The following is a 26,858-nucleotide window of genomic DNA, read 5'->3' on the forward strand; positions in this document are numbered from 1 at the left end:
TTATGAGTGTTTGGAAGGTCCAGTCTCTTCTCGGACTCTATTAGCTAAGCCAGTGTCCCAGGGCTTTACTAACATTGGTAATGACCCCCTAATATGGTAACACAATTGGCTCTCATGCTAGAGCTTGCTTTATACACTGAAGGAACCCCGAAACTATCATAGTGAAAACAGGAAAAAAAAAAGAAAAAAGCAAGTGTAGTAAAATTATTAGTAGGAACTATGAATCTGTTTAAGGAGATTTTAATATCTGTTTTTATAATCAATCCATTTGGCAGAGGTAAAATAATTACTGCATGCATGGATGCAGTAATTCCAGAAGTCATTTAAGAAAAAATGTTTGATCTTCCACTGAAGCATATGAGGAGCACTATAATGTGCTTTCCCCATGGGTTTGCTGTGGGGACAGTAAGAAAATCCTGATGAATAATAATATATTAAATGAGAATGAAATTATCTTCTCTGCTTCTTATATGACTAATCTCACCTTCATTAGTATTAATGCTAAGCTTTTAAACAACAGCAGTCAGAGCAATAGCTAGATGAGCTTTTAAAAACACTGTTTTTCATTCAAAATTAATGATGACACACCACCTGGAAACTGGAAGGCTTCAGTTAAGAATAAGAAATAAGCAAAGCCAGCAGGCTTTTGCAGGAACATTACCCAACAAAAAGCAGTCTAAAAGTGAGGTACTCAGAACCATCTGATGTCCTCAAATTGCAGATGAAGGATGCTGCCCAACAGTCTGCATGATATTTTTTCCTCTATTTTTTATTATTTTTGGGTTTAGTTTAAAGTAAATAACATAAATAGACACAAATCAATCTGCTAGCATGTCAGACTCTTTAAGGATGCAACCTTTACAAAAGGGGAGCAGAGCAAAAGTTTTTTTTCTCTCCAGTTCACCTCCAGCAGAGTCACATCACCATTTCAGAACAAGCAAAAAATAAGCCCAAAAGGTCAGTTAAGACCTCAGCAGCTCATAGGAAAACTGCTCATGTATCTTCAGACTTTCAAGGTTGGCTGCGTTTGCAAAAGCAGTACTGAAGTCTGCCTCTGATTTTTATTTGGCACAAATGAGATAAATTCACTCGAGTGATTGAAATGCCATTTATCCACACAAAAATAAACCAACCACACATGCACTTTCAAGCAAATACTTCAGCCCTTACAGGATTTTTCCTGCAGGATGGGGCAATTTGGGATTCAAATAAAAAGAAGGGTGACTGTGCCCGTTTGATGGAAATCCTGTACAGCTGCCATCAGCTTACACAAGAGGGGAGCAAAGAGTAGCCTCTCCCTAAAGGGGGGCCAACAAAGACAAACTTTACTCACTAGAGGTGCAACTCAGGAGAAATAAACCCAGGTCAAAATCTTGCTGATGCTTGTGGACTGGGAACTCCCCTCTTTATACTCTCCCCCAACTCCCAATATCTCTGCAGTTCCTGCACTAGCTTAATAGATAAATAAATATATAAACATATCACAGACACATTTTTCCATACTTTTTTCTTTTTTTGTTTTTTGAGTCTGCTGAATTAGCAAGACCAACATATGAACTGTGACACACCTACTCAGCAAGCCCTACCAAATGTGGCTTTCCTGCAAATCTGACAGGACAGCTCTGTTGTCTGTCTGTCCTCTGCACCTGAGGACAGACATCTAAATGTACCATGAGGACCTTACCAAGCTCCTGCTCCAAGCCTCATCTTGGTCAACAAAGAGATTCCTTTTGACCTTCCTGGAAGCTGGATTAGGCCTTTAAAGCCTTACATGTTAAAACATTCCATGGAGGCTATGTTTGCTCTAAAACCACAGTGAAGTAAATGCAAAACTATATTAATATTTGACATTGGCCTGTAAAAACTAGGAACTCAGAGTCAGGACAGCTGGTACAAGTTTAATTCACATCATAATTTCAAAATGAAAAATGCAGAATATCACATCTTCACGTTCAAAATCTACTTGTTTTTCTTTCATATCCAGTTTTGTTATTTCTATACCTACACCTGTTAAATAGCCATGAAATATATTTGCATTTATGACAGTTTTTTGATTTGCTCTCCCTATCTGATTGTGCTGGTTACACTGAAAGAAATCAAAACAGAAAAAAAGGGTCAGAGCGGAAAAAGAAAAAGAGAGTAGATTAGTTAAAATAAAACCAAACACAAATATTGTGCTTGTGGACTGTATTGAGGGGTTGGCCAGAAGTCTAAGGTCTTGATAGATGGTTCTCGGCAAGCAGTTTTATTGCTGGTACACAGCACGCTTTGTTCCTTTTGTTTCACTAAACCTGTCAACTTTGGAAATTAGTGACACGGGCATTCCAAATGTTTGACAAGTGGTCAGGCTCCGATATACATATTCATACTCCAGTGGTAAATGATGGCAGGCAGCTTCAGATGCAGTAAAAATGAATTCTTTCGTTTAGCCCAACTTTAATATAACGCTAGTTTCGTAAGCACTTCCACTGCTGAGGCAGGAGTGCCTCTTAGATAGCACACAGGGGAGACATTGTTTAAAGAAATGTTTCTTTGCTTGAACCAGAAGTCCGAATCTGCTCAGTTCATTTAAAATATATATATGTACATATATATATATGTATTTTCTTTTCCTCTGGAATAAATGAATAAGCAGTTCTTTTTGTGGTTTTCCTGATGCTCAGTGACTTACTATTATTCTTCCAGCAGAAAAAGGATCAAACTGTCGTATGAACAGATGTGTTCCTCCTCCTCAACCCCACACTCGCCCTGTCTCTTTGGAAAATGAAGGCGACGAGCCTGGTGTTTGACTAAAAGAGGCTATAAATCTTCTGGGGATATGCTGCTATGTCTTTGCACATAAAAAGTGTCGAGGAAAGGAAAGAGGTTAAAAAGCAAAGAGTACTTGTAATAAATCATATGCTGGGCTTGAGTTTTTAACTCTTAGAAGGGCAGGGCTGTTTTCATACACTAACAAGGGAGGAAACCCTTCTGCTCCGGGGCTCAGGGCAAGGGGCACATTCAGGTGTGCCCGCATGCCGGCTCCTCCCGCTTGCAGCGCCCAAGCTGCCGAGAGGAAGCAACCCCAGGAATGCAAACGCTGATCCGTCCGCAGTCGCCGCTCCGGCCGGGCTCTGCCCCGTCCCACCGACAGGTACGGAGCGCGAGCGGCAGCGACGTGCGGGGCGCCGGCGAGCGGGAGCTCCTGTGGCGGTGGAGCGCGGACGGCGGTGAGACGGGCCGGCAGGTGAGGCGGGCGCGGGAGCGGCGGGGCGGCCCCGCGGGGGCGCGGCCGCGGGGGGCCGGAGGGGGAGCTGCCCCCCACCGCCGGACTCGGCGCATGAGGCCCCGCACCGCTCCCGGGGCCGCCCCCTGCCTGCCCCGGCGGGGCGGGCGGGCGGCGGCGGCGGCTGCTGGGCGATGGCGGGGCGGCTGCGGGCGCTGCTGCGGGCGCTGCTGCTGCGCTGCCTCTTGCTGGGGCTGCTGGGCGGCGGCGGCGGCGGGCAGCCCGGCGGGGGCGAGTACTGCCACGGCTGGGTGGACGCGCAGGGCGGCTACCACGAGGGCTTCCAGTGCCCCGAGGGCTTCGACACGGCGGCCGCCACCATCTGCTGCGGCTCCTGCGCGCTGCGGTACTGCTGCGCCGCCGCCGAGGCGCGCCTGGAGCAGGGCGGCTGCACCAACGACCGGGACCCCCCCGACCCGGGAGTGACCGCCCGTGAGTGCCGGTTCCCGGGGCTGTCAGAGCCCGGCTCGGCTCGGCTCGGCCTGGCGCGGCGGGTGGGCAGGAGGCGGGCGCGGCTCCAGGTGCGCGCAGGGAGGAGGCGCCGGATGCTCGGGGTTGGGAGCAGTGAGAGCACCCCGGGATGCTCCTGGTGCGGTGGCTTCGCGGTGAGAAGCGCCACCAGCAGCTGGATCTATGCTAATTGGAAGGCGCGTTTGTGTTTTAAGTTAGCACTGGGAAACTTAACAGCGCCTGTTTAACTTCGTCTTTTCCCGGAGGTGCGGCTGGGCTCCCTCCTCCGGTGCTCTGCAGGCGCGACCCCAACGTGCAAGGATCCATCGTTTTTTCATAGAAAAGAAATCCGGCAGCGCACACGCAGAACACTTTCCCAAGTGGCACATTCTGTGCTTATTTTCCACGTTATGAGTGGGAGCGACTTAACAGCATCTGCAGCATTTTGAGTTTAGCTTGCAGGTTCAAGCTGTTAACATTGAACAGCCCCGGTGGTTTTGGGGGATGAGGGAGGGGAGGTTGAGTGTGATTCTTGGGTGAAGCTGAACTAGAACCAGCAAACGGGGCATGGTGTAGACAGCTTTTGCCACTGGTTACTGTTAAAACTGTCAACAGAAAGAAATTTTGAGTGGTATGTACAGGGTTTAAACCTTGATATTGTTCTACTGGTAATGGTTGAAAGCTCTGTTTTCTGAGCAGCTTCTCAGGGCGTTAGTGGGACTGAAAAGATATGTGAAACTATGGACTTTATATCTGCACAGCAGACCTGTTACTTCCGTATGCTAATATGCACGGCTTTTCTTATTCTTTCTTCTCTCAGAACCAATCTACATTCCATTCCTCATTGTTGGATCGATATTTATTGCCTTCATTATCGTAGGCTCTCTGGTAGCGGTTTATTGTTGCACATGTTTAAGACCTAAACAGTCATCACAGCCGATACGATTTTCTCTGAGGAGCTATCAGACCGAGACTCTTCCCATGATCCTGTCCTCGACGAGCTTCAGGACACCGTCAAGGCAGTCTAGTACTGCGACAAGTTCCAGTTCAACTGGCGGATCAGTGCGCCGGTTCTCCTTTCCGCGGGCAGAGCCAGGGTGCCTTGTGGCATCGCCACCTCCGCCGTACACATCTGGCTGCTTCCAGACAGCCCACACAGTGCACCTGACCCAGCCGTCGGGATTTGTGGTGTCGCCACCGTACTTTGGGTATGCTCTCCAGCCGGAGCCTGCTCTGGCTGGGAAGAGCTGCTCCGATTTCAGTCAGAGCTGAAAGGAGTTGTGAAGGAATAGTGCAGCCTTGCAAAGGAAGCGCAGGGACTGCTGCTGTTGGGTGTCACACTGACATGATGGGTGGCTTTGGAAGTCAGAACTGTTCCTGTGGGTGAGTTGCCCTTGAAAAGTGCAAGGTCTCATTTGGGATCTCATTTCCCAAACTTGGATCACACTAACAAATGTATTGTAGAATATTCCAAACCGTTGCTCTAAAAACTGACTGTCCAGTCTAATTTGTACAGAATGTCACAAGCAGAAAAAACATTTGGTGGGTACAGTTACTCATTTCATGGTGTTATAAATGACATTTTAACCCTGAATGCTAATAACTTAGTTAACAAATGGTGGCTGCATTCCACTGATAATAATCAGACTAGTTCTATAATGCAGCAAGGTGCCTGAGAAGTAAGAGAGAACTTGTATTTACCAGGGATCCTGAAAACAGCTGACTGCTTCCCACTTCTATAAGCAGTGAATGTAAGAGGAAGAATTGTATTACAGCTATCAAAATGCTTAGGATTTTTAAAATATGCTTAATATACTTGAACATACGCTGCATATTTGTATTAGTAAACTTTAACTATGATAGATAAAACTAGTACTAATTAGGCTAGTTGAAAATGAATCAGTCCCAAGCAGCCAAATAATTGTCTGAGAGAAGCAGAAGGTATTCAGCGATATCACTAACAACTTCTCCACGTGAAATCCTAAAAATGGTGGGTGTTGTGTTAAAGCATTTCTCATAAGGCAGTATTTATTGCTGGCTTTTTGCTCAGCAATGTGTGTAAGTTGGAGAAACTGATCATAAAGTTCTATGTATAAAATGTAAAGACAAACTTGTAAATTATAATGTATTTACAGCATTGACGACACTAATTATTTAGCAGTCACACACACAAGGTTATCAATAAACTGTGTGGTTGAAATGCTGTGTCATCTGTATGTCTCCGTACAGTGCTTGAAGAGCAAATTTTCACTTAGGTGTCATAACTATACTAGTTTTTTTTTCCTGTTAAAAATAGTTATTTTTTTCTTTTGTAAATGATTTACATTCTTAATTGCACCTGTTGTGCAGATTTAATATATAAAATTCTGACTGCATAGTAAACTAACAGAGTAATTAGTGTCTCTTATATGTAACTGCAGTAAAAATGTGGTAAAACCTACACTGATTAGTTGGGTATTTTAATTTAAAACATCCTGCCCTATGAATAAATTCTGTTTGCCCTTCTACATTCCTTCACCCAAGTAAACCAACAAGCCAAATGGAAACGCATCTAAACCAAACACATGCAGCCAGCAAATGGAAAGTACACAAGAAAAAATGCAGTCATTAAAGGGCTTCTCTGTACACTTACTTTTGTGAACAAACAAAGTCATTCTGTGTGTCAGAATCTAAAGTATCGGGCTGAACTTTCTTATTTTATCAGCCCCAAACTCCCTGTGGGCAGATCTACAGTACATTATAGCTGAGCTGTTTCACAAGTACCAGTGTATTGGTGCATGTTAAAATTACAGCGCTTCTGTCCTGAATTACAGTATCTTTGTATTTTAGAAAAGCTTCATCGGATCTTCCTCAAGAGTTGAATAAATGCTCTTTCTTAGCAGATATGGAGCAATCAGTATCTTAGCATCGTGAAAGAAATGATTTTGAAATAACCATTTTAATATATTGCATAATTGATTTTACAATTCAACAGATACTACTACTGGAAATGTGATTTCTGAGCAGAAAGACAAGTTGTATACAATAATGTTTTAGGCAATAGGCTTTAGTTTGAATGCTGTAATTGTTAATTTCAGCCTAAAATCATGATACACAGTAGTGTACCCGTTTTATAAAAATCTGAAAAGTGTATACAAAAAAGTATATTTCAAGTATTGGGTATTTTCAAGTATTGGTAAAAAAGTGTATTTCAAGTATTTGGGAAGTTAATTGAAAGGTGTTTTTTCTTGCAATTTTTTAGGGAAACAATCTTCAAGGAAGGGGGTGGTTAAATGTTTACCCACCTTTGGTGATGTTTCATAGGACTCTGCACATTTTGAATGGGTAACAAATATGTTCATCAGGTAACTTCTGCAAAAATAATTTAATACTGCAACATATATCAGCGCTGTTGTTTGGAAGTGTTCCATGAGACCTGCTGATCATTTTTAGCTAAGAAGGTGTAATTTTATGTACTTTTTGATTAAAGAGTGATGAACGATCGAGGCACTGACACAGGTGCTGGGTAGCTGAAATTTTGTATTCTCCTCAAAGACAGGTTGTACACAGTGAAGTCAGGAGCTGGACTCAGTTACTGCCAGTTAACATTTGGCTGTGTATGCTGAACAGGCCAGGCTGCCTCATCGTCATGGTCTCAGTGGGCTCTACAGACGATTTATTTGTGTTTTAACACAGGGACAGTTTTTTGCTACAATTGTGTACAGTCTTACAGATTTTAATGATCATTCAGCTTAAGTCAGGGCTGTGAAGTTTGCTGTGCAGTGTGAAACTCAGCATAGCAGGGAAGACCCCTCTGAGCTACTTCCTTTCTTGCCCTGATGCTGCATAATGGGCTTGACCTCATAAAATGCTTGAAGAACTTGACACACAGGAACAATTTCATTGAATCAGACTTCTGCAAGTCTCTTAAGATTATAGAGGGCTAAGCACTTTGCAGGTTGATAGCCAGAGTGCAACAAATCCTGCAGATGGGGGTCTGAGGCTGGGAAAGATCAGGTATAGTTAAAATAGCTGTATAGGTTTACCTGTGAAGCAAGTGGGGTGGGGATTTTGCAAATAGAAGACTCTGTAAATTAAGAAGAATCTATATTGTAGATGTACATATTCATATTCATGTAGCTACAGTGGCAGTGACCTCTGAAACTGAAGGGAGAGGAGAGGAGGTGGCCCACAAGCTTGTGAACAAAAATGCTCGTTGCCTGTGCCAGTAGTTTCCAACCCAGATGGATTCAGCTAAGAATGCTAAACGTCTTTCCTAGTGAAAAGGACCCGTTGATACTAGGTGCTCCTATGATTTATAGGAAATAGTAATTTTTGTGAAACTTGCAGACAGAACACTGATACAGTTTTAGTGACTAAAGAAGCAGTTTGAAGGGCTAGATATGTGCTGGAACTAAAAGCAGTTGCTTGCCATCAGAAGTAACATTTACACAGTACTTGATTTACTGACGTTTATTTTTTAACAAAGTAGGTTTAAGTGTTTCTGTTGTAGTACTGGAGTTAGATTATGCCCTTTTTGCTAGAGTGACACCAATCTACAATAAATTAAAACGAAAAAAGAATCACACCCATTAAACTGGTTATTATAATTGCCCACATTACGCACAAAATCCTTTGATTGCCATTAAATGGTAATGGCATGTATGAAACTCAAGGCTTCTGTGGGCAAAGAGTAACAGTGACAGGAATTAGATCAGCTGTTTGTGTTTTTACACTGTGGGTTTCTTCAGTGTGTTATCTTCGAAATGGATCAGAACTCTTCAGTTCTAGGAAAAACATTACATGTACTTGCAAGAATGTCCTGCAGGTTTTTTGGTAAGCGGTACAGTACATGGCTATGTAAACCAGGGGGAATTACAGACCAGTCAGTCTCATCTCTGGTCCTGGCAAAATCTTGGAGCAGATTCTCCTGGAAGGCATGCTAAGGCACATGAAAAACAGCAAGATGCTTGGTGACAGCCAGCATGGCTTCACTAAGGGGAAATCCTGCCTGACCAATTTGGTGGCCTTCTCTGAGGGGGCTACAGAACTGATGGACAGGGGTAGAGCAGTTGATGTCATCTACCTGGACTTGTGCAAAGCGTTCGACACTGCCCCACACGACATCCTTGTCTCTAAATTGGAGAGACATCAATTTGATGGATGGACCACTCGGTGGATAAAGAACTGGCTGGATGGCTGCATGCAAAGAATTGTGGTCAATGGCTCAATGTCCGGCTGGAGACCAGTAATGAGTGGCGTCCCTCAGGGATCGGTGGGACCAGTCTTGTTTAACATCTTTATCTCTGACATGGACAGTGGGATTGAGTGCACCCTCAGCAAGTTTGCCGATGACACCAAGCTGTGTGGTTCGGTTGATACCCTGGAGGGAAGGAATGCCATCCAGAGGGACCTTGACACATTGTGAGGTGGGCTGATGCCAACCTGATGGAGTTTAACCATGACAAGTGCAAGGTCCTACACCTGGGTTGGAGCAATCCCAGGCACAGCTACAGGTTGGGCAGAGAAGAGATTCAGAGCAGCCCTGTGGAGAAGGACTTGGGGGTGCTGGTTGATGAGAAAATGAACATGAGCCAGCTTCAGTGTGTGCTCGCAGCCCAGAAAGCCAACCGTATCCTGGGCTGCATCAAAAGGAGCATGACCAGGAGGTCGAAGGAGGTGATCCTGCCCCTCTACTCTGCTCTTGAGACCTCACTTGGAGTATTGTGTGCAGTTCTGGTGTCCTCAACATAAAAAGGTCATGGAGCTGTTGGAACAAGTCCAGAGGGGGGGCCATGAGGATGATCAGGGGACCGGAGCACCTCCCATATGAAGACAGGCTGAGAAAGTTGGGGCTGGTCAGCCTGGAGAAGAGTAGGCTGCATGGAGACCTGAAGGGGGCCTATAGGGATGCTGGGGAGGGACTCTTCATTAGGGACTGTAGTGACAGGACAAGGGGTAACGGATTAAAGCTTAAGCAGGGGAAATCTAGGTTGGATATAAGAAGGAAGTTCTTTTCTGCAAGGGTGGTGAGACATTGGAATGGTTTGCCCAGGGAAGTTGTGAATGCTCCATCCCTGGTGGTGTTCAAGGCCACATTGGACAAAGCTTTGGGTGACATGGTTTAGTGTGAGTTGTCCCTGCCCATGGCAGGGGGTTGGAACTGGATGGTCTTAAGGTCCTTTCCAACTCTAACTATTCTATGATTCTATGGATTGTTTGCAATACTAATCCCACTGGAATAATAACAATAAAAAAGTGAAAATGTCCAAATTATTTTGTCACTACTATTCAGTTACAGCTTGACCATGACATCAAAGAGATGGAATCAATTTTCAGTGCTGTTTTTCTGCATGGTGTAATGTGCTGTGTGGACTTAAACTACTCTGAACAGAGCTTCTATTTTTTGGGACGCGCACACACACACATCCTCTACTGCACCACAATAATCACATAAGCAGTGTTTGATTCACAATTACATTGAGGCTGTATTCAATAGCAAATGAAGAAATCCCTGTTGTGTTTTTTTTTATTCGCTCCATCTTGTGCATACTCAGGGGTCGTGGCGTACATCAGGTTAGTGAAATGATTTAGCTTAAAAATAACGTTTGCCATAAGACGGAAAGGATTTGAAATGGAGCCTGGATCATTATAAACTGGATTATAACCCAAGTAATTTCTACGGCCTTGTAACTGCTAGTGTAATATACACAGTGACATACCATGAGGTGGAATCTCTGTAAAGCAGCTCTACCATTAAATATTGGGTATCGGGAAACTAACAGTATTAAAGACGGATCTGTTACTGAACCTGCCTTGACAGAATACATCTAGAAAATAAATTAATTGTCTAGTGTATATAAAGAATCAGTCACCTATCTACAACCAAAACTCAGCTTAGGTTTGGGTATATGGCAGGGAGGTTGGAACTTGTTGATCTTAAGGTCCTTTCCAACCCTAACTATTCTATGATTCTGTATTAAGTTTTATTCATTTGGTGGGCACCGTTGCGGGACAGAATTACCTGCTATTATCATAGCCAAAGAATAGCATATTTATCACTACCATCTGGAAAAGGAAATGATAGTTTCTTTATTTCCACTCTATCATTGTTGTGCTGCATACTTGTCTTTTAAAATATGCTATCACCACCACAGTATGTTAGGGCTCTGCTGGAAATCACTGAATGGCAGACTCATGTCCTCACCCCATCCTTTCTTTTTTTAACTTTTTCTGGACTTCACATGAGAACTGAAAAAGGCATCTCAAAGTAGGTGTTTAAAAAAAAACCCAACCAAAAACTTAAAACCGTTTTCTGATTTTTCAGTTTACCTTAACATAAGAATTCGTTGGTATCTGTGAAATGCTATATTTAATATATCCCATTTTAAAGAATTCTAAAATAAGAGCGCTGACATACATGTTCTCCTTTTAAAGTAATTGCTACCATTTACAACAAATCAGTTCAACAAAGCTTCTTTATTTAATGGCAAAGTTTATTCATTTTTTAACAATTAAAAGACAAAACATTTAAAATTTGCAGTTCAAAACATGCACATTCACCAAATGCCAAATGACATGTAACACTGCATGGACCTGAACGTTTTACTAAAAGAGAAGAACTATTTAAAAAACACAGTGCATTTAACATCCAATTAAAACTAAACCTGAGAAACTACCATAAACACCGAGTCAAAAAGTCTTCATTCATGCAGCTTCATAATTTCCACAACAGTTTCAGCAGCAATGGCTTAGTGGAGCTGTAAAACCTCACTTTACCTTGAATGCAAATTTTGCTATTACAGGCTGACCACTTTCTGCAGCGGTTTATACATACCACACACTGAAAATCTTGATGGAAAATTACGCTGAAGTAAAAAAACCCAATATTAATACATTTAGTGCTTCTATTCTACAATAAAGAAACACCATAAAATATGATTTTTAAAAAAAACTTGTTCTGGTCACAGCTTTGCAATTACAAATCACTACATGAAAATGCTTTCATTTAAGTTAAAGTATCAACCCTCCAAAGCGCCCAACTTGGCACATCATTGCTTAGATGAGTAGTCCTTATACTCACAGTCCAGTTGAAGCCTATATGAGTAACGGTTTGCATAAGCAGGAACCAGGTTTGGAATGCTAAAATATTCCTTTGTTTAATAAAGATCTATTGGTTAACAGCGAGGAAAGTGGGGGAGCGAGGGCAGAGGGGGAGAAGGAGAAACTCATTTGTTGAGTTTTGTTACCAGTGAAAACATCTACCAAGAAGGCTGAACTGACAAACTCATTTGCTTACACAGCGCTAGCTTCTTGATATATTATGAGCAGACTTTTAATGAAGGCATTAAAAAACAAGGAACAGCAACCACCATGCACTGCCTCAGAACACTTAGAAATATTGCCTCATGCAGACAGAATGATAAATCCATCAGAACTACAAATACTTTTACACAATACATAAGAAAAAAGGGAAAAAAACTTCTCCTTAAATTTAACACATACTTGAAATTACTCATCATTCAAGATGGGTTTAAATGTAACAAAAGAAGTCTTAAGACACTTAACACGCATCTTCGTAACTCAGTGAATTTTATGGATGCATGTGGACATACAGGAAACTTCAGCTATCTTTTAGTGTTTCAAAATATTTTATTTATTATTTTATACAAATAGAATGATGACTAAGTATAAATCTGTTGAAACTGCTTTGCAAAAATAAGTGTAAAATTAGGAAATGGCAAGAAAAAATTCCAAATACAAATTACCAATAGGTTTCCTAAAATTTGCTTCCTGTTACTTACTTTTTGGACTCCTTTATATATATAGGTATATACTTAAAAATAATCAAGCAACAGTATTTATATAAGATACCCGATTTCTAAGTGGCACTGGTTCAACCTTTTGCTGGACGTTTTTAATACTAACTTGTAATCATTATGCAGTGCACAAGAAAGAGATGGAAAAGTCCATGTGATTTCTGTATTTAATACACATCTGAATGTTCAGGCAATAAGAACAGAGGCATTGTTATGAACATTTTTGCCTAAACTGTTTTTTCTTTAAACAAACACCTGCACAATCCCCTTATTTTAACAAAGATGTACTAACAGGATGGTAATAGATTATATTACTGTGTATTCAACGTGAAAATAAAGTGCATACTGTATACTTGACCTGATTTAAAAATAGGCACACATAGCTAAAATTATATTTTAAAATGGAATTGTATGAGCAATCAAAAAACAGAACTGCCACACTGTCTTTTTTACTATTTCCAAGTGGTATCTTCCAACCACTAATTACCAGAAAAAGCAGAGAGATGGGAGAAAAACCCTTAATTATCCTAGAAAACTTAAATTACAGCTGAAATTTAGTATCTTAGAGCTGTTTGAGTTGCTTTCCTTCTTTTTTACATAGGTAAACTGGGGATATACTGTGTGTTATTCTCCACAAATTGTATTACAATAGTGAGACAGAATGCCATTTCAGAAGAGACCATCTACATTTCCCATTGTAAATATTTTACGATGTATTTTAGTCATCATGTCCTTTTGTGCAAAATCAGCTGGTAAACCATTTAGAATAGAAAAAAAATTCAGTAATAAAAATAAATTTGGATTGAGTCATTTTATATGAGTTAAGTACATTGAAAGATTATAAAGGAGCAACACTGTCATGGTTAATTTCAGAAATGTTTTGAAGTTGGTCATTGTCCCTTGGATGACAGAAAATAGGGATCCCCATTTCAGGAAAGGGGCATGCCCCCAAATTTTTTCTTCCGTTAGGTCAAGTGATTTGGCCCTCCCATATTGATCCACCTATTTATCTATGCCTGAAGTCGCTTTTCTGAAGGCAGTTCTTGTCTGCATGACTGACTGGCAGTACTGTTTCTAGTGGGATACGTTCCTTTTGTCCCTGTAGCTTCTGTTTAAAGATCACTCCGGGAAACTGGGAGGAAGACATTGCATAACATGCATATGAAATGCAGACTGCCTTCCCACTGATTCGCCTTCCTAAATATGTACTTCCATACAGTGCCTTTTGTTGGGCTTTCCACGCGTATTTATAAGTTTCTTTTAGAGCACAAGAAAATCTGATAGTGCAATAAAGTTGTATGTTAAGTGTTCAGTTTTATGAAAGGCAAGGACATAAAGTCACCTTTAGTAAGTATATGACTAGTGAAGGAAGGCAGAGAAAAGATGGGATTGGATGAGTTGTTACTTTTGAGTTGAAAATAGGTAATTTGGAGAGAAAGAGGAAATTCTTAATTTAACAGATCACTGGGGATGCCATTGTTCTGTTTTTCCATCTAGTTCATCTCCACTCAAAGAAAAGAGAGAAAATCTCTGTGCAGTGCACAGAAATGCAATTAAAAAATAAAACCAACTGCTACTATAGAAAAAAATATTTTAAATGTGATTATGGTGGCTTTTAAACTTAGAATTAAACATGGACTAAAAAGCTACAAGATTTAACTGAATTCTGAAGTTAAAGTAGCTTTTCTTAGTTTGAAACCTGATGGTTGCTGGGAAGTAAGCTAAGAAATACCAATACTACTTTAAAAAGTTATCACAATGTTCTCATTTAACACCTCCCTTTTTTTCTTCTTTTTTTTTTCTAAAATCAGGTGTGCATCTCTTTCTATAGCCATTTCCTCTCCATTTTTAATTAAAGATGAGAGCATACAGGTATTCTGCATGACCAGACAGTTGTAAAGAGTCTGCTGCAATGCATTTCACACGTTTATAGGAAGTGGCTTTAGTGCAAATAAAACAGTACTTACCACAGGCTAGCAAAGGGCATGCTTTGCTCTCTGTTTCAATGTATGCATTTCAAATAATCTTAGTATAAAAATGTTGAAAATTTAATTATTTTTTTTAAAATAAGCTAAACTTTCTTTTGAACCTACAGTATAAGCAGATACAATTAAGCATTGCAAAAATAAAGTTTGCTAAAGGGAAGTAAGGCAGAGCAATTCTTAAAAATTGGACAAAATAATATGTGTACTCACTTTTACAAGGTGGCAGCCATTTTCAACATATGCAATATTAAATGAAAGTAAGGGGAAAGCTTCTATAAGGCCGAAGGTGCAAAGACTTGCAGTTTTGAAAGTAAATGCCATAAAGGCCACTCAAATTTGACTCACTGTAGTATAAATCTTTCTCCTCAAGTGTGGAGACTCAAGCATGCAGTTCTGAGATCAGGACTGGAGTTAATTTCCTTTCAAATTATTTCTAACAACAGAAAATTTATGGAACTTCTTTGGCAAACGTTTTTAGGTTAGTTTGACACAAACATCTATAAACATCTTGACCCAAAATCTTTCTTAAAGAAGGTGAATTAACACCATTGATATACTTTTTTTCAGCACTTGTTGAAATCAAAGGCTTTTTATCAACTGTATTTAAATATATTAACACTTAAAAACCTTCACAGATGCTAATGGTCTATCAATGTAAAGTATGTTTAGCATTCTGACCATTGCCTTCTATGACCAATACTGATTCAACTTCATTGTAAAATAAGCAAGCTGGCAAGATACAAGATAAATTCCAATCTGTTTACAAAGCCTAAGCAAATACTTGTTAAAAAATTTAGAGATGGTGTGTTACAGTATAGTTGCACAGTGCTTATGTCTACTGAGTACACAAATCCAATCTTTATGGAACAAGACCATCATAGATCTTTAGACCTCAGATAACTGGGCCATAGTTGCAGCTCCCAGCAAAGATCTAGTAGTCTGTCTCACAAAGTAACTACTAAGACCCAAATCCTGAGCTGTGTTTCTTCACCATTCCTCAGGCCTTTGTTTTGTTGTATCGTAAGCTCGTATTACTTCAGACTGGGAAACTATTCCATTTTCATCTTGAGAGAAGGCATAGCCATCTGCAGATATAAAACAAAATAGGAACCAATTAAGTGTTGATCTGAGTTTTTATTGAAGCTTTAATAAAAAGCTCTTAATAAAGGTCAAAAAAAGAGAATAAACCTCTTTTCAGCACTTAGTAGCTGGAAAACCCATGACATTTCTTACGTATTTTTTCACGTACAGAACAGCAGAAAGAACTCTGTGCATACAGTATCTTAGGAATAATGAGAAATCTACAAACAGGCAAAGAACATGGTCTACTGGGTTTAGGATACTGCATCTTTACTATAAAAAAATTGTGATAGGTAAAGTTTCACTTCTATAGTATTAATGAGGATATTAACTTCTATTTGATTTTTAATTTACTTATTAAAGCTTTATTTAAACTTTTATTTATTAATTAACTTACGAAGCAAGTTTTGCTGCAGAGAGTCAGAGCGATACAAGTTCACATGGTTCTTCTTAAAAACATTCTTCAGTAGCTGGGCTCTTTCACTTAAGCTAGAAAGAAAGTGAAGGTATGAAAAATACTTATTAATTACAGTATCCCTCTGTTGTGGAGTCTGCGAAGCCAAGCCATCAATTATTAAAAGTGTCCATTATCCTTTTTCTTGTTTAATTGTGCCTGAACTAATTATTAAGAATGTGATTACAAGTGTGTGTGAAGGCAGATTCTGAAGTCCAGATCCCTGGTAAAGTTTTCACTCTTCACAGCAGGGGCAAAACATGTGTTTGAAGCACTTGTGCACTGACAATGCAAATTAATGAATAATATTGTAAACATTTGAGAGTGACTCCTTTAGAAACATGAAGTATAAACGGAAGGCACTGGCCTCCTTGACATAGCATGGTCTGATTAGTGCCAGGCTGTATTACAAGTCTGTCTTTGTCTTACAGAAGAAAGTGCTTTTATAGTACCCTAAAGGGAGGGCAAAAGAGATGAAGGTAAAGTGACATCTGTGGCCATCAGCTGTGTATACAGAAACATATGACTTCCATGAAAAGTGTTTTATCAAGGTATATTCCCCATGAAACCTCTGAAGGTGTTTTTCTGGATTTCATACTACCAACTAGAGGTTGGTCACTTCAGCCTATCTCCCTCCTTCTCAGCAATACTGAGTCTGTTGTAGTACATATTTACTGCGCTCTAATGTGATCCAAGTAGAAAACAGAGTATTAAAGAGTATTAAACAGTTTTTAAACCAAGACTCAAGCATCAGCTGAATGCTGCAAACTGTTGTGAATGGAGTGGTGAAGTTACTAGGTTTCCTTTTCATCCACCTTTCTTACATGTAAAGTTCTGTCAAATAGGATTTACATTACTAAATAAATAACAGACTAGCCACAGCTCAGAAAGCTTTCAAAATCTGACAATTTTGATAACATATTAAAGATGTACAAGGGACTATATTAAAAAAGACTCACATGAACCCAATAATTTCTTCTTTTAGATTTGATATTCACTGTGAATTAGAGCTTGTTTCTCAGAGAAATACTAACCTCTCACTTAAACGTTTTCAAAGCTGAAAAATCCAGCCGCTTCCCATGCGAACTGGTCTAAAAATTACTTCACTTGGAAAAAAAAAAAAAAAAAAAGTATTTTATGTTTATTCTGAGTATATAGTGATTTGACTTTGCTAGTTTTGCTAGATTACTGAAGTTGTTGCTTGTGTAAGGGCGTAGTAGGTAAAACGGACTTCATATACCTACTAAGCTCTGATCAGTCAAATTACTTTTTAATATTACTGTTAATTAGATCTGCAGACCTTCCTTCCCAGGCTACTGACCAGACAAAGTGGTGCAAAGAATGGCTAGATTGGTTCCCTTACTAGATTAGCATTCAAACCATTACATTAGAAAGGCTCATTCTTTCTTCAGTAAGTATATATTTCATATGTAAGAAGTTGAACGACTGTGTTAAACTGCAGAGACTAACAAGTCACTACCTCCCCTTTCTGTTCCCCTCGTCTGGTGGTGAAAACATATACCAGAAGGTGAAAGCTTGGCTCTTCAAAGCTGGAAGAGAGAAATAAACCTACACCCATAGAGGAATGCTAACTCCAAAATCTACAGGGTAATGGGATAGGCAGGGAAAGTGCTCCTGTGGCCATGGTTTGAACTGAAAGATGGAATGAGGCTTCCTTGCTAAAAAAAAAACAAAACAACAAAACCAAAACCACAAAAACACCCCCCCCACAAAAAAAGAAGGAAACAAACAAAACCCAGGAAACACAACAAAAAAAACAACCAACCAACCAACCAAAAAAAAATTAGATATCAATTCCAGGAAAGCTGTTGGCATCTGCTGACTGGAGAGGTTGGAGTACGGAGACAGATCTTTGTCTCAGTGTTTTTATAAGCTAGCTCTTTGGGATTACTCTTGCCCACTCTCCCTGCCCACCAATTGCTCCTCTAGGCTGCACAGAAGCCTTGTCTTTTAGTTCAGAACTACAAACTATTAAAGTGACAAGATTAATAAAAAATTATGGACTGAGGTTTAAACCACATGGATACAGAGAGTGAATAAATATCTTCATGTAAGATGGGAAAGAGGTGGAAGACCATGTGAATACCTAGATACAGTTATCAGCTGTATCTGCTTTGCAACACATGAGAGAAATCCTTCTTAATGTGAGTTGACATCAGCTAATTTCTATGAAATTTTTGTTTTTGACAGGTGCTTTCTACCAAAGCCCCATTTTACTAAAAATATAGCAGGCATATTCTAGAATTTTTGGTACCATCATTATTCTTTGCTTGATGCCAGAATGAAATGTTCAGATTGTTTTAAGTGCCTTAAGTTTTACGAGAACATGAAGTATGCACGTTTCTTAGTTTATGTTTAATGAAACGAAGTTTCCACTGTGTAGATCTGATTGCTGGTACAGAAAATACAAATAAAGAAGGAAATACATTTGGGGAAAGAAAAATGCTTCCAGCTATTCAGGTATCAAATTCTGCTCTACTTCTATACTTGAAATAGTGCAGATTCTTTATTATGAATCACCCTGTTGCCATTCAAAAGCATATTTAAAAAAAACAAATGCAAAGCCAAGAAAACATGGTTTCATAATTAACCAATGATAAATCATAATACCTATGCTTATGCCTTACTAAATGCCTATGCTTATTATGTGTACCTTATGGACAAGCAGAATATTAAATATTTTTGAAGATGAAATGTATACAATTACGGGTATTTAATGGCATTTATAGAAAACATTTTTACTACTTGATATATTCTTGACCAACCACTTAGATGGTCTAAAAATAAATTCCAAGGGCACTGAATGAAAAACAGTAATTATATGAAGCAGCATTTGCAGTATATATATATCTAAAGATGTTTCCACAAGTCTGGGCTGTTATTTATGTTACTGTTAGTCTATGCAGTATTCAATTCAGTAAAAATATTTTTGTACTATTAATAGTGTTATCTCAATTTAAGCATTATACACATGATATCAGAAAAACTGTTTTTGAACAATGATTTATATACAAAAAGTATCCTTTCACCTTAGTAATTTCAAGTAGAAATGGCCTTTTGGCATACCAACCACAAACACTGTAATGGCAGAATTAATACTTTTTGTGGAATAAATTTTTTAATCCACTGAAGCTATTCTAATCGCTGCATCAAAAGAAGTGTGACCAGCAGGTTGAAGGAAGTGACTCTGCCCTTCTACTCTGCTCTTGTGAGACCCCACTTGGGAGTACTGTGTCCCTTCATCGGGGACTGTAGTGATAGGATAAGACTAATGGGTTCAAACTTAAATAGGGGAAGTTCAGTTTAGATATAAGGAGGAAATCCTTTCCTGTTAGGGTGGTGAGGCACTGGAATGGGTTGCCAAGGGAGGTTGTGAATGCTCCGTCCCTGGCACTGTTCAAGACCAGGTTGAATGAAGCCTTGGGTGAGATGGTTTAGTGTGAGGTGTCCCTGCCCATGGCAGGGGGGTTGGAACTAGATGATCTTAAGGCCCTTTCCAACCCTAACCGTTCTAGGACTCTACTGTTTATGCTATCAAAGCACCCTGAAGTCAATAGTGTTCCAACATGAAAGTTAATTTTTCTGTTGGAAAAGCGACCATGCAAAATTTTCACCTTCTTGATCAAGATGTATTTCTAGTTAACTGACAAATATATGTGATAAAAACAATTTCAATGTGTTGCCTATAGAATAACAGAATAAAGTATTTTCATAGAATCACAGAATGGTTTGGGTTGGAAGGGACCTTAAAGATCACCTAGTTCCAACCCCCTACCACAGGAAGGAACACCTTCCACTAGACCAGGTTGCTCAAAGCCCCGTCCAACATGGCCTTGATATTTTTGGAGAGTTTTGGGGAAAAATCTGATTGCACATCCTTACGTTCGCTGAAACAGCAAGATACAATAGGAATGCTTTTCCTGAGCCTTCAATGGTAACAATTTTAAATCCCCTTCAAAATCCCTTTCTGCAACTTATGAGACTCAAAAATATTCCTAATAGTTCAATCATATTTCTGAAGATGCAAGTCAGTTCATCATAGCAGTTCTTTAATAAGAATACTTTCTCCATAAAGGGTGAAGTATTGGCTCCATTACCCGAATTCAAGATGTAATTTTTAAAAAATAATAGAGGGAATAAATGCTTAAGAGATATTAAGATGTCTAACATCCATTGATTTTCATGCTAGGTGGATGCTTGTATACTTCAAAGAATACAGGTCTAATAACTCCATGGAGAAGGAATGGACCTAAGAAAAGACATTCTATCAGGTATCTAAACAACCTTCGTGAAGCTCTCTTAACTACTTAATTGTGGGATAAAAAGATAATTATAAAATTAGCGGTGAAACCCCCAAGTTCATCTTGCCTAAATAAGAAGGGATTTGGAAGACATTCTGCAGGATGAAGGAAGAGCATACTGCCTAGACAACTGAAGTAAAAGTAGCTAAATTTGGGAATACAGCAGTCTCAGGAATGCAAGTATGGAACACTAAAACCCTAGGTTTCCTTACTTTCTTCTGCATCCACAAGATGTTCCCCTTTTAGCACTGTCTAGTACTAATACCTGCTTTCTTTTCTGGAATTCATTCTTTTATTACTTTGCTCTTTGCAAAAGAGCAAACAGCACATATTGCTTCTGGCTCAAAGCTCACCACATTGACATGTAGCTTGGTTAATTTAGAGGAAGATCTTGCCCTGAAGCTGCCTGAATAAGCACTGCCACTGGAGAGAGGCATCCATAACCATCAATTTAGATCACCTTTAAAGGTAAGAGTACTTATTCTTCCAAGCACTAGTTGGATCTTGCAGCAATGAAGGAAAAGGATGCTCAGTGCAGGAACTGTCATCAACTAGGGGATTTTGCAGTACTTGCTATCTGAAGCTGCTGCTACAAAGATAGCATACAGAGCCTCATAGGAGACACTATGCAGTTAAGTGCTCCTATGTTGTTGTGGTTTAAGCCCAGCCGGCAACCCAGAACCACGCAGCTGCTCGCTCACTTGCCCCCTTCCTCCCCCTGCTCCTGGAGGGATGGGGAGGAGAATCAAAAGAACGTAATTCCCATGGGTTGAGATAAGAACAGTCCAGTAACTAAGGTATAACACAAACCACTGCTGCTACCACCAATAGTAATAATGATAAGGGAAATAACAAGGCAAGAGAATACAACCTCTCATCACCCGCCAACCAATACCCAGCCTGACCTGAGCAGTGATCTAGGCCTTCCGGGTAACTGCCCCCAGTTTATAAAGTGGGCATAATGTGCTGTGGTATGGAATACTCCTCTGGCTAGTTTGTGTCAGCTGTCCTGTCTCTGCTTCCTCCTGGCTTCCCCTACTCTCTGGCAGAGCCTGAGACTCAGAAAGTCCTTGGTCAGAGTAAGAATTACTGAGCAACAACTAAAAATGTCGGTGTTATCAGCACTGTTCCCAGGCTGAAAATCAAAAACATGGCACTGCACCAGCTACTAAGAAGGAGAAAAATGACTGCTACTGCTGAACCCAGGATATATGTATACCACCACACTAGACTAAGTGTTCCATAGGTGGTGGGATGAGCTATCAGGCCTCATGGTACCGCCTCTCATATTTGTCTGTGGTACCAGGGACGGTACTAGAATGCCACCACAGACTAAATGTTTTCGTGACAATAACTGCTAGGAAAAGAAAGGAAAAGTAGGAGCAAACACAAGCTGAATATTCCACCCATTAGAAATGGTGGTATCCAATATAATTTGGTTTCAGCCTGGCAAATCCTAGTAAGCTGATGAAGGAGGGATTCAGGGATTCAGTAAGACTGAAGGAGAAAGGAAACTTAAGTATCTTTATGAACAGAAGGTACTTCCTGAAAATTGAGCCTAAAATAAAAGAAGTGTCTGGTTTTTTTTTGGTTGTTTTTTTTTTTTTTTTTTTTTTTTTTTTTCTCCTGGGCTCTTTTCATGCGTAGCTTGGAAGGAAAAAAGCCTTCTTAGCTAAGTCGTTTGCCATGAAGATACTAAAAGAACAGCAATCCAAAGGAAAGAAAGAATGTGAAAATCAAGTATCAAGTTTTGGCTTTTTTTAGACTTCACAAAACTCAGGAAAATGAAGACAAGGAAGGAAAGCCCTATCTCAGCCAAATGGCATGAATGAATTGGAAGTGGGGGGAAAAGGGAGACTTTCATATCTCATAATCCCATCCAGCAAGTGCTTGCTATAGATTCAGTTGGGGTCAAAAAATCTGAAGTATTTTAGTGAGTGCACACCTTCAGGCTGAGTTTACACATATAAGAATGTCCGATTGCTCAAATTTACCTTCTCCCTTTTCAGATTACTTGCCTAACCCATGGAAGAGGATGTAATAAGGGAATTCTTGTGGAATCTTCAGTTACAATTATTTCTTACCTCATATAGATTAGTCAAATTTGTTTGCTCTGGACTGGCATTAGATTAAAAGCCAGCTTGTTATATTAAATTTCAGCAAATCCTAGACAGATTTTGCTGTTTGCCCTTATTTACCAACCAGGTCTTAAATGTGTGTGTATATGTATTTTTTTTAATTGTGCTTAGGCCAAATTTATAACTATACTAGTGAATGATGTAGGTTTAAACTCACTGTGACTTTGTTAACACAGTCTAAAGTGACTCAATTAAAAGCTGTCTCAAGTTACTTAGAAATATATCAGTCAGCTACAATGAAACACATCACTTAAAGCCTTTGGTAAAAACTTATATCTAAGCATATGAAAAAACATATGGGCTCAGTAGACCTGAAACCTCTTACAAATGCTTTTTGTTTGTATGGCTTTTGAAAAATAACCTTTTGCCTTTTGTCTCTGATATATGCATAAGGCTGAAAATATTTAGATTTTTTTTTTTCTTAAAGAAGAGAATGATCCACAGATTTTTACAGTACCTCTTGCCATGCACAACTGCCCCAGGATCCTCAGACTTCGCTTCCAGCTCCTGAACTTCATCTACCAGTGTCTTAAAAGTAGCTCTCTTTACTCTGTAAGTAATACAAAATACTGCCAGATTTACTCTTCTTGAAAGTAAAAGAACAGATTGTTTTCATACTTACATAAACATTCAATTTACAAATTCATTTTTCCCAGATGACTCAAAATTAAACTTTACAAGAAGAAATACAAAGCAGGTCTAAGTAACGTATTTTACCAGCTGTTCTGGCAAATTAGAAGCAACAAATATTTAATAAAAGACATTAAATTACTGAAACATTTAAAATACCACTAATGCTTGTAAAAAAGTTTGTCAAAAATAAACAAGGTGAAAAATATTTTTTTATGATAACCAGAGCTGATCTTAATTTGTTTTTCTTATGCTAGTAATTAGAACAAATATTTAAAAGTCAGTACTTTATCCCGCAAACCTCAGCATTTCTGTACTCACACTTTGTACACTACATCAAGAAGTAAAGCTGTCAGAGGAATACACAGAAGTCCCATCCAAAACACTCCAGAGCTGAACATCATAGCTGCCTGGAGGGAATAAAGCACAAAATGTAACAATGTCATTACAAGAACTGGGAAAAAACCCCTAGAAATCTAAATTACTTGGTTGAGAGTATCAAAAAAACAAATTTAAAGGAAACATTCTAGACTCTCTAATGTGAAATAAAACTTGAACTCCTTTCTAAAATCCCAAGTCACTACAGAAATCCAGTAGATAGTAAGTACTAATTCATGTTAAGAAGCTGGTAGAAAGACCACACCACTTAGCTCTTTGGGGGGGGGGGGGGGGAATCTATCCCTCCACAACCCTGCTCTACACCACTGTGCTGACTGTAGATGTTTCCATTAAAACCAGATTTATTGAAATTCCCTCCTTCCCCAATCTCCGTCAATACATTATGAGCACAATTTCTTATTTGCAATCAACCCTAACAGATTTCTGAGAACCCTTGATATGGGTATCAAACACTGTTAACAATAATTTTGCAATATAACTCTGATCACTCATTGTACTGCAGTTCCCACACTGCCAAAGTCTCCAAGAAACTGCTTAAAAAAATAAGAACCAAGAAAACTACAAATTATGGAAGTATGCAACATATTGCTTAATGAAGGTTTAACACATTAATGCATGGTGAAATATTTACAAACCAGATCACTGTTTTTAGCTGTGTGTTGGCCTTTTTATACACCACTTTACAATATATAACTATATATAGGATGTATATTTCTGCTGTTCATAACTTGGTCTGTAAGCATACCGAAAACTAAAACACAGTAAAAACCCAAAACAAACATAATGTACTGACATCATAGGAACAAAAAACAACCAAAACCACCTTTATTCTACCCTTATAATTCATGCCCAAGTATCTACAACAACAATATTATGGATGCAAGGAGTATGATAAATACATAATGAAGTATATTACTGAAGATTGTTTTGCAGTCAGTATCAAAAATATCCCTATAATGTAATTAGATTGCACAGATGCTGAATATAAGATTGCTACACAACAATACTCTTTCAAATCCTTTGCTTCATTACTTGGAGACTAATTCCTTTCAAAGGTTAAACCTCAGTATGCAACTAAAATAAATAAGTTGACATTTTCCTAATATTAATTAGAAGAAAACTGCAGGTAGCTTCAGCACCTGAGTCTAATTTCTGAATGCGCATACATGAACATTTTAGAATTATACGTGCCATGTCAATGCATAAAACCAAAAGTGAACTATTTTCAGAAAAAAAAAAATCTCATTCTCTTATGAATCACATAAAATGTTCTGTTTACCTTATTTTTGTATCCAAATTCTTACTGGCACGGATTCTTTGGAAAGCATAAGAATGTATTTCAACTGAAAATTCAAGAAACTTTCCATAACTACGTTAAAAGGACATAGCTATTCCCTGAAATTCTGGTAATTATTTCTGCCAACAGCTGTCAGCAAAGGTGTAAACACTGAGCAGCGCCAGGTTCAAAATAAAACAATTCATATTTTCAACAGAGTTAAAAAAAAAAAGAAAATTTTGTATCAGTAAGTGGAGAAAATGCATTAGCACAGTCACTTTATAAGCAAAACATGACTTGACATATTTGATGAAATAGTAATTTCTTTAAACCGCAACTAATAGGAAATGTCTACTGCAACTACATTTTGCAAGACGTTTTATAATTACGTAGCAATCAGAGAGACCAAGTTTCCTATAAACAAGCACAAAATACAACTTGAAGTAATTATGACTTTAGCTTCCTATTATTAACAACATTTTTTTTTAATTTGTAAGGACATAGCAAAGAGCTGTCCTTGCCTTAGCCACCCTGTATTAAATGTTTGCTGGTGAAACAGCAAAAGTGATAATGTAGGTCTTAGGATGTTAATTCTGACTATTGTAATGCTAACTATGAATGGAGGAACAACTGGCGCCTACTATTCAGTCCATCCAGCCTTTGGCTTTACAAATGAACAACATGAATTGAGAGAAAAAAAAAAAAAGAAAAAAGTTTTTCTGCGTCATATTTGAAAGCCTGTCAGATTTTTTTTTTTCCTTTACAGAGTTAATCCAAACCTAAAAGATTTAAAGCTGACATTCGCATTAAAGACAGAGGGCCTCTTTGTATTTTTTGGATGAAGAAGGGAAAAAATAAAATCCCACAGAGGTATTTCCTTCCTTTCTGTACAAGAAAGCTCCCCCCTCACTCTGTAGAAAACATTTTTGTCTCTAACTTTTCACATCTCTCTACACATAGGCAGGTCATTTGGGAAATGGCAAACCAATCCTTTTCAGACAATGGCACTAACAGGAGCAGGCTGTTCTGGGGACGGACTCTGGCTGCCTCTGTTCGTGGTTTACAAATTGTTCCTAATGTGAGAGATTTGTGGTCTATGCCAAGTTTTCCCCCTTTAGGCCTTGTGAAACCAAATGGAATCTGCCACAAAAGTGGCTCCCAGGGGAATTCAGAAGTAATCCAAAATGAGAGCTGGGAAGCCTAGTTTATTGTAGGACTTACAAATCCTGCACGGAGAATAAGTAATTTGTTGTATGTGTAGCTCATGCTTACTATTAGGACTTTCTAAAATGAATTAACATAGTTTATTCAGTGCAATGCACAGATTTTTGTATAAATTCTTATTAAAATGAAATAAATTCTGAGAAATACTCCCTTTCATTGCTTAGTGGCAGATTAGAAATATTGGCCGTAAAACATTTTTAATGCACTGACGAAGACGTACTGTTAGGAAATTACATGCCAAAATGAACAGAGAATATCCCCTTTTTCATTATGAAATGGTCTGCCAGAACAGCCAGCTCAGATTTTAAAAAGCCTTCTAGAAGAGAGAAAGATGAAAAGAACACTAAAACTCTTGCTGCAGAAAAGCTTATGAAAACACTATCGTAACACTTTGGTTTAATATCATCAGGGTATGTATCCTCTCCCTATAAACTACAGGGCCATTCAAGTAATACCTCCTCAACACTATCAAACGAGCAAGAGCTTCTCTTCTCAACAACCTACAGAGACAACACCACTGGTTTCAGTTACCTGCATGTGTTCGCCTTCATACATGCAGGTATGTTGCATACATACATAATGTTGCATTAAAACAGATCTGCAGTAACTCTTAGTGCAGTGAAGTTCCTACAAGTGAGTTCTTGTAATGGCTCTTATCTTTCTTTATTATTTAGAGTTTAAAAAACATCTCACAGTTACTATTAAGAACTACATAGGAACTCTGCTTATTAGGTATATTAAACAGGGAGTCCCTCCATTTTCTGCAAATATAAACCGAAGCCTTACTGGCTTCCCCAGAAAGGGATGAAATGCAAGACTGCACCTTATTACATATTC

At 39.0% G+C, this 26,858-nt stretch overlaps 2 protein-coding genes across 7 annotated transcripts in view; one reads left to right on the forward strand and one right to left on the reverse strand.

The window, feature by feature from the left end:
• Positions 1 to 3,399: 3,399 nt before the first annotated feature.
• Positions 3,400 to 5,808, forward strand: SHISA3 (shisa family member 3). The gene is made up of 2 exons (XM_061444821.1): positions 3,400 to 3,697; positions 4,536 to 5,808. The coding sequence occupies exons 1-2, from the start codon at positions 3,400 to 3,402 to the stop codon at positions 4,985 to 4,987; spliced, it is 750 nt and encodes a 249-aa protein (XP_061300805.1). The 3' UTR covers positions 4,988 to 5,808.
• A 5,361-nt stretch (positions 5,809 to 11,169) lies between these two features.
• ATP8A1 (ATPase phospholipid transporting 8A1) overlaps positions 11,170 to 26,858 on the reverse strand; it is a 114,127-nt gene continuing 98,438 nt past the window's right edge. For all 6 annotated transcript variants that reach the window (XM_061471686.1, XM_061471703.1, XM_061471696.1 and 3 more), the window contains 4 exons: positions 23,444 to 23,532; positions 22,950 to 23,042; positions 15,976 to 16,067; positions 11,170 to 15,583 (listed from right to left, as the gene is read on the reverse strand). In XM_061471686.1, coding sequence (XP_061327670.1) covers positions 15,486 to 15,583; positions 15,976 to 16,067; positions 22,950 to 23,042; positions 23,444 to 23,532 — 372 coding nt within the window. In that variant the 3' untranslated portion in view covers positions 11,170 to 15,485. The remainder of the gene's footprint in view (positions 15,584 to 15,975; positions 16,068 to 22,949; positions 23,043 to 23,443; positions 23,533 to 26,858) is intronic.

This window comes from Pezoporus flaviventris, unplaced genomic scaffold (genome assembly GCF_033815535.1).
Source record: "Pezoporus flaviventris isolate CSIRO_AGI_PZ_B2104156 unplaced genomic scaffold, CSIRO_AGI_Pfla_v1 ptg000002l, whole genome shotgun sequence".
NCBI classification, from domain to species: domain Eukaryota; kingdom Metazoa; phylum Chordata; class Aves; order Psittaciformes; family Psittacidae; genus Pezoporus; species Pezoporus flaviventris.

Coding starts and splice junctions, on each gene's coding strand:
- SHISA3 (XM_061444821.1), top strand. CDS start 3,400: ATGGCGGGGCGGCTGCGGGCGCTGCTGCGGGCGCTGCTGCTGCGCTGC. Junction 3,698..4,535: donor CGACCCGGGAGTGACCGCCC/GTGAGTGCCGGT, acceptor TTCTTCTCTCAG/AACCAATCTACATTCCATTC.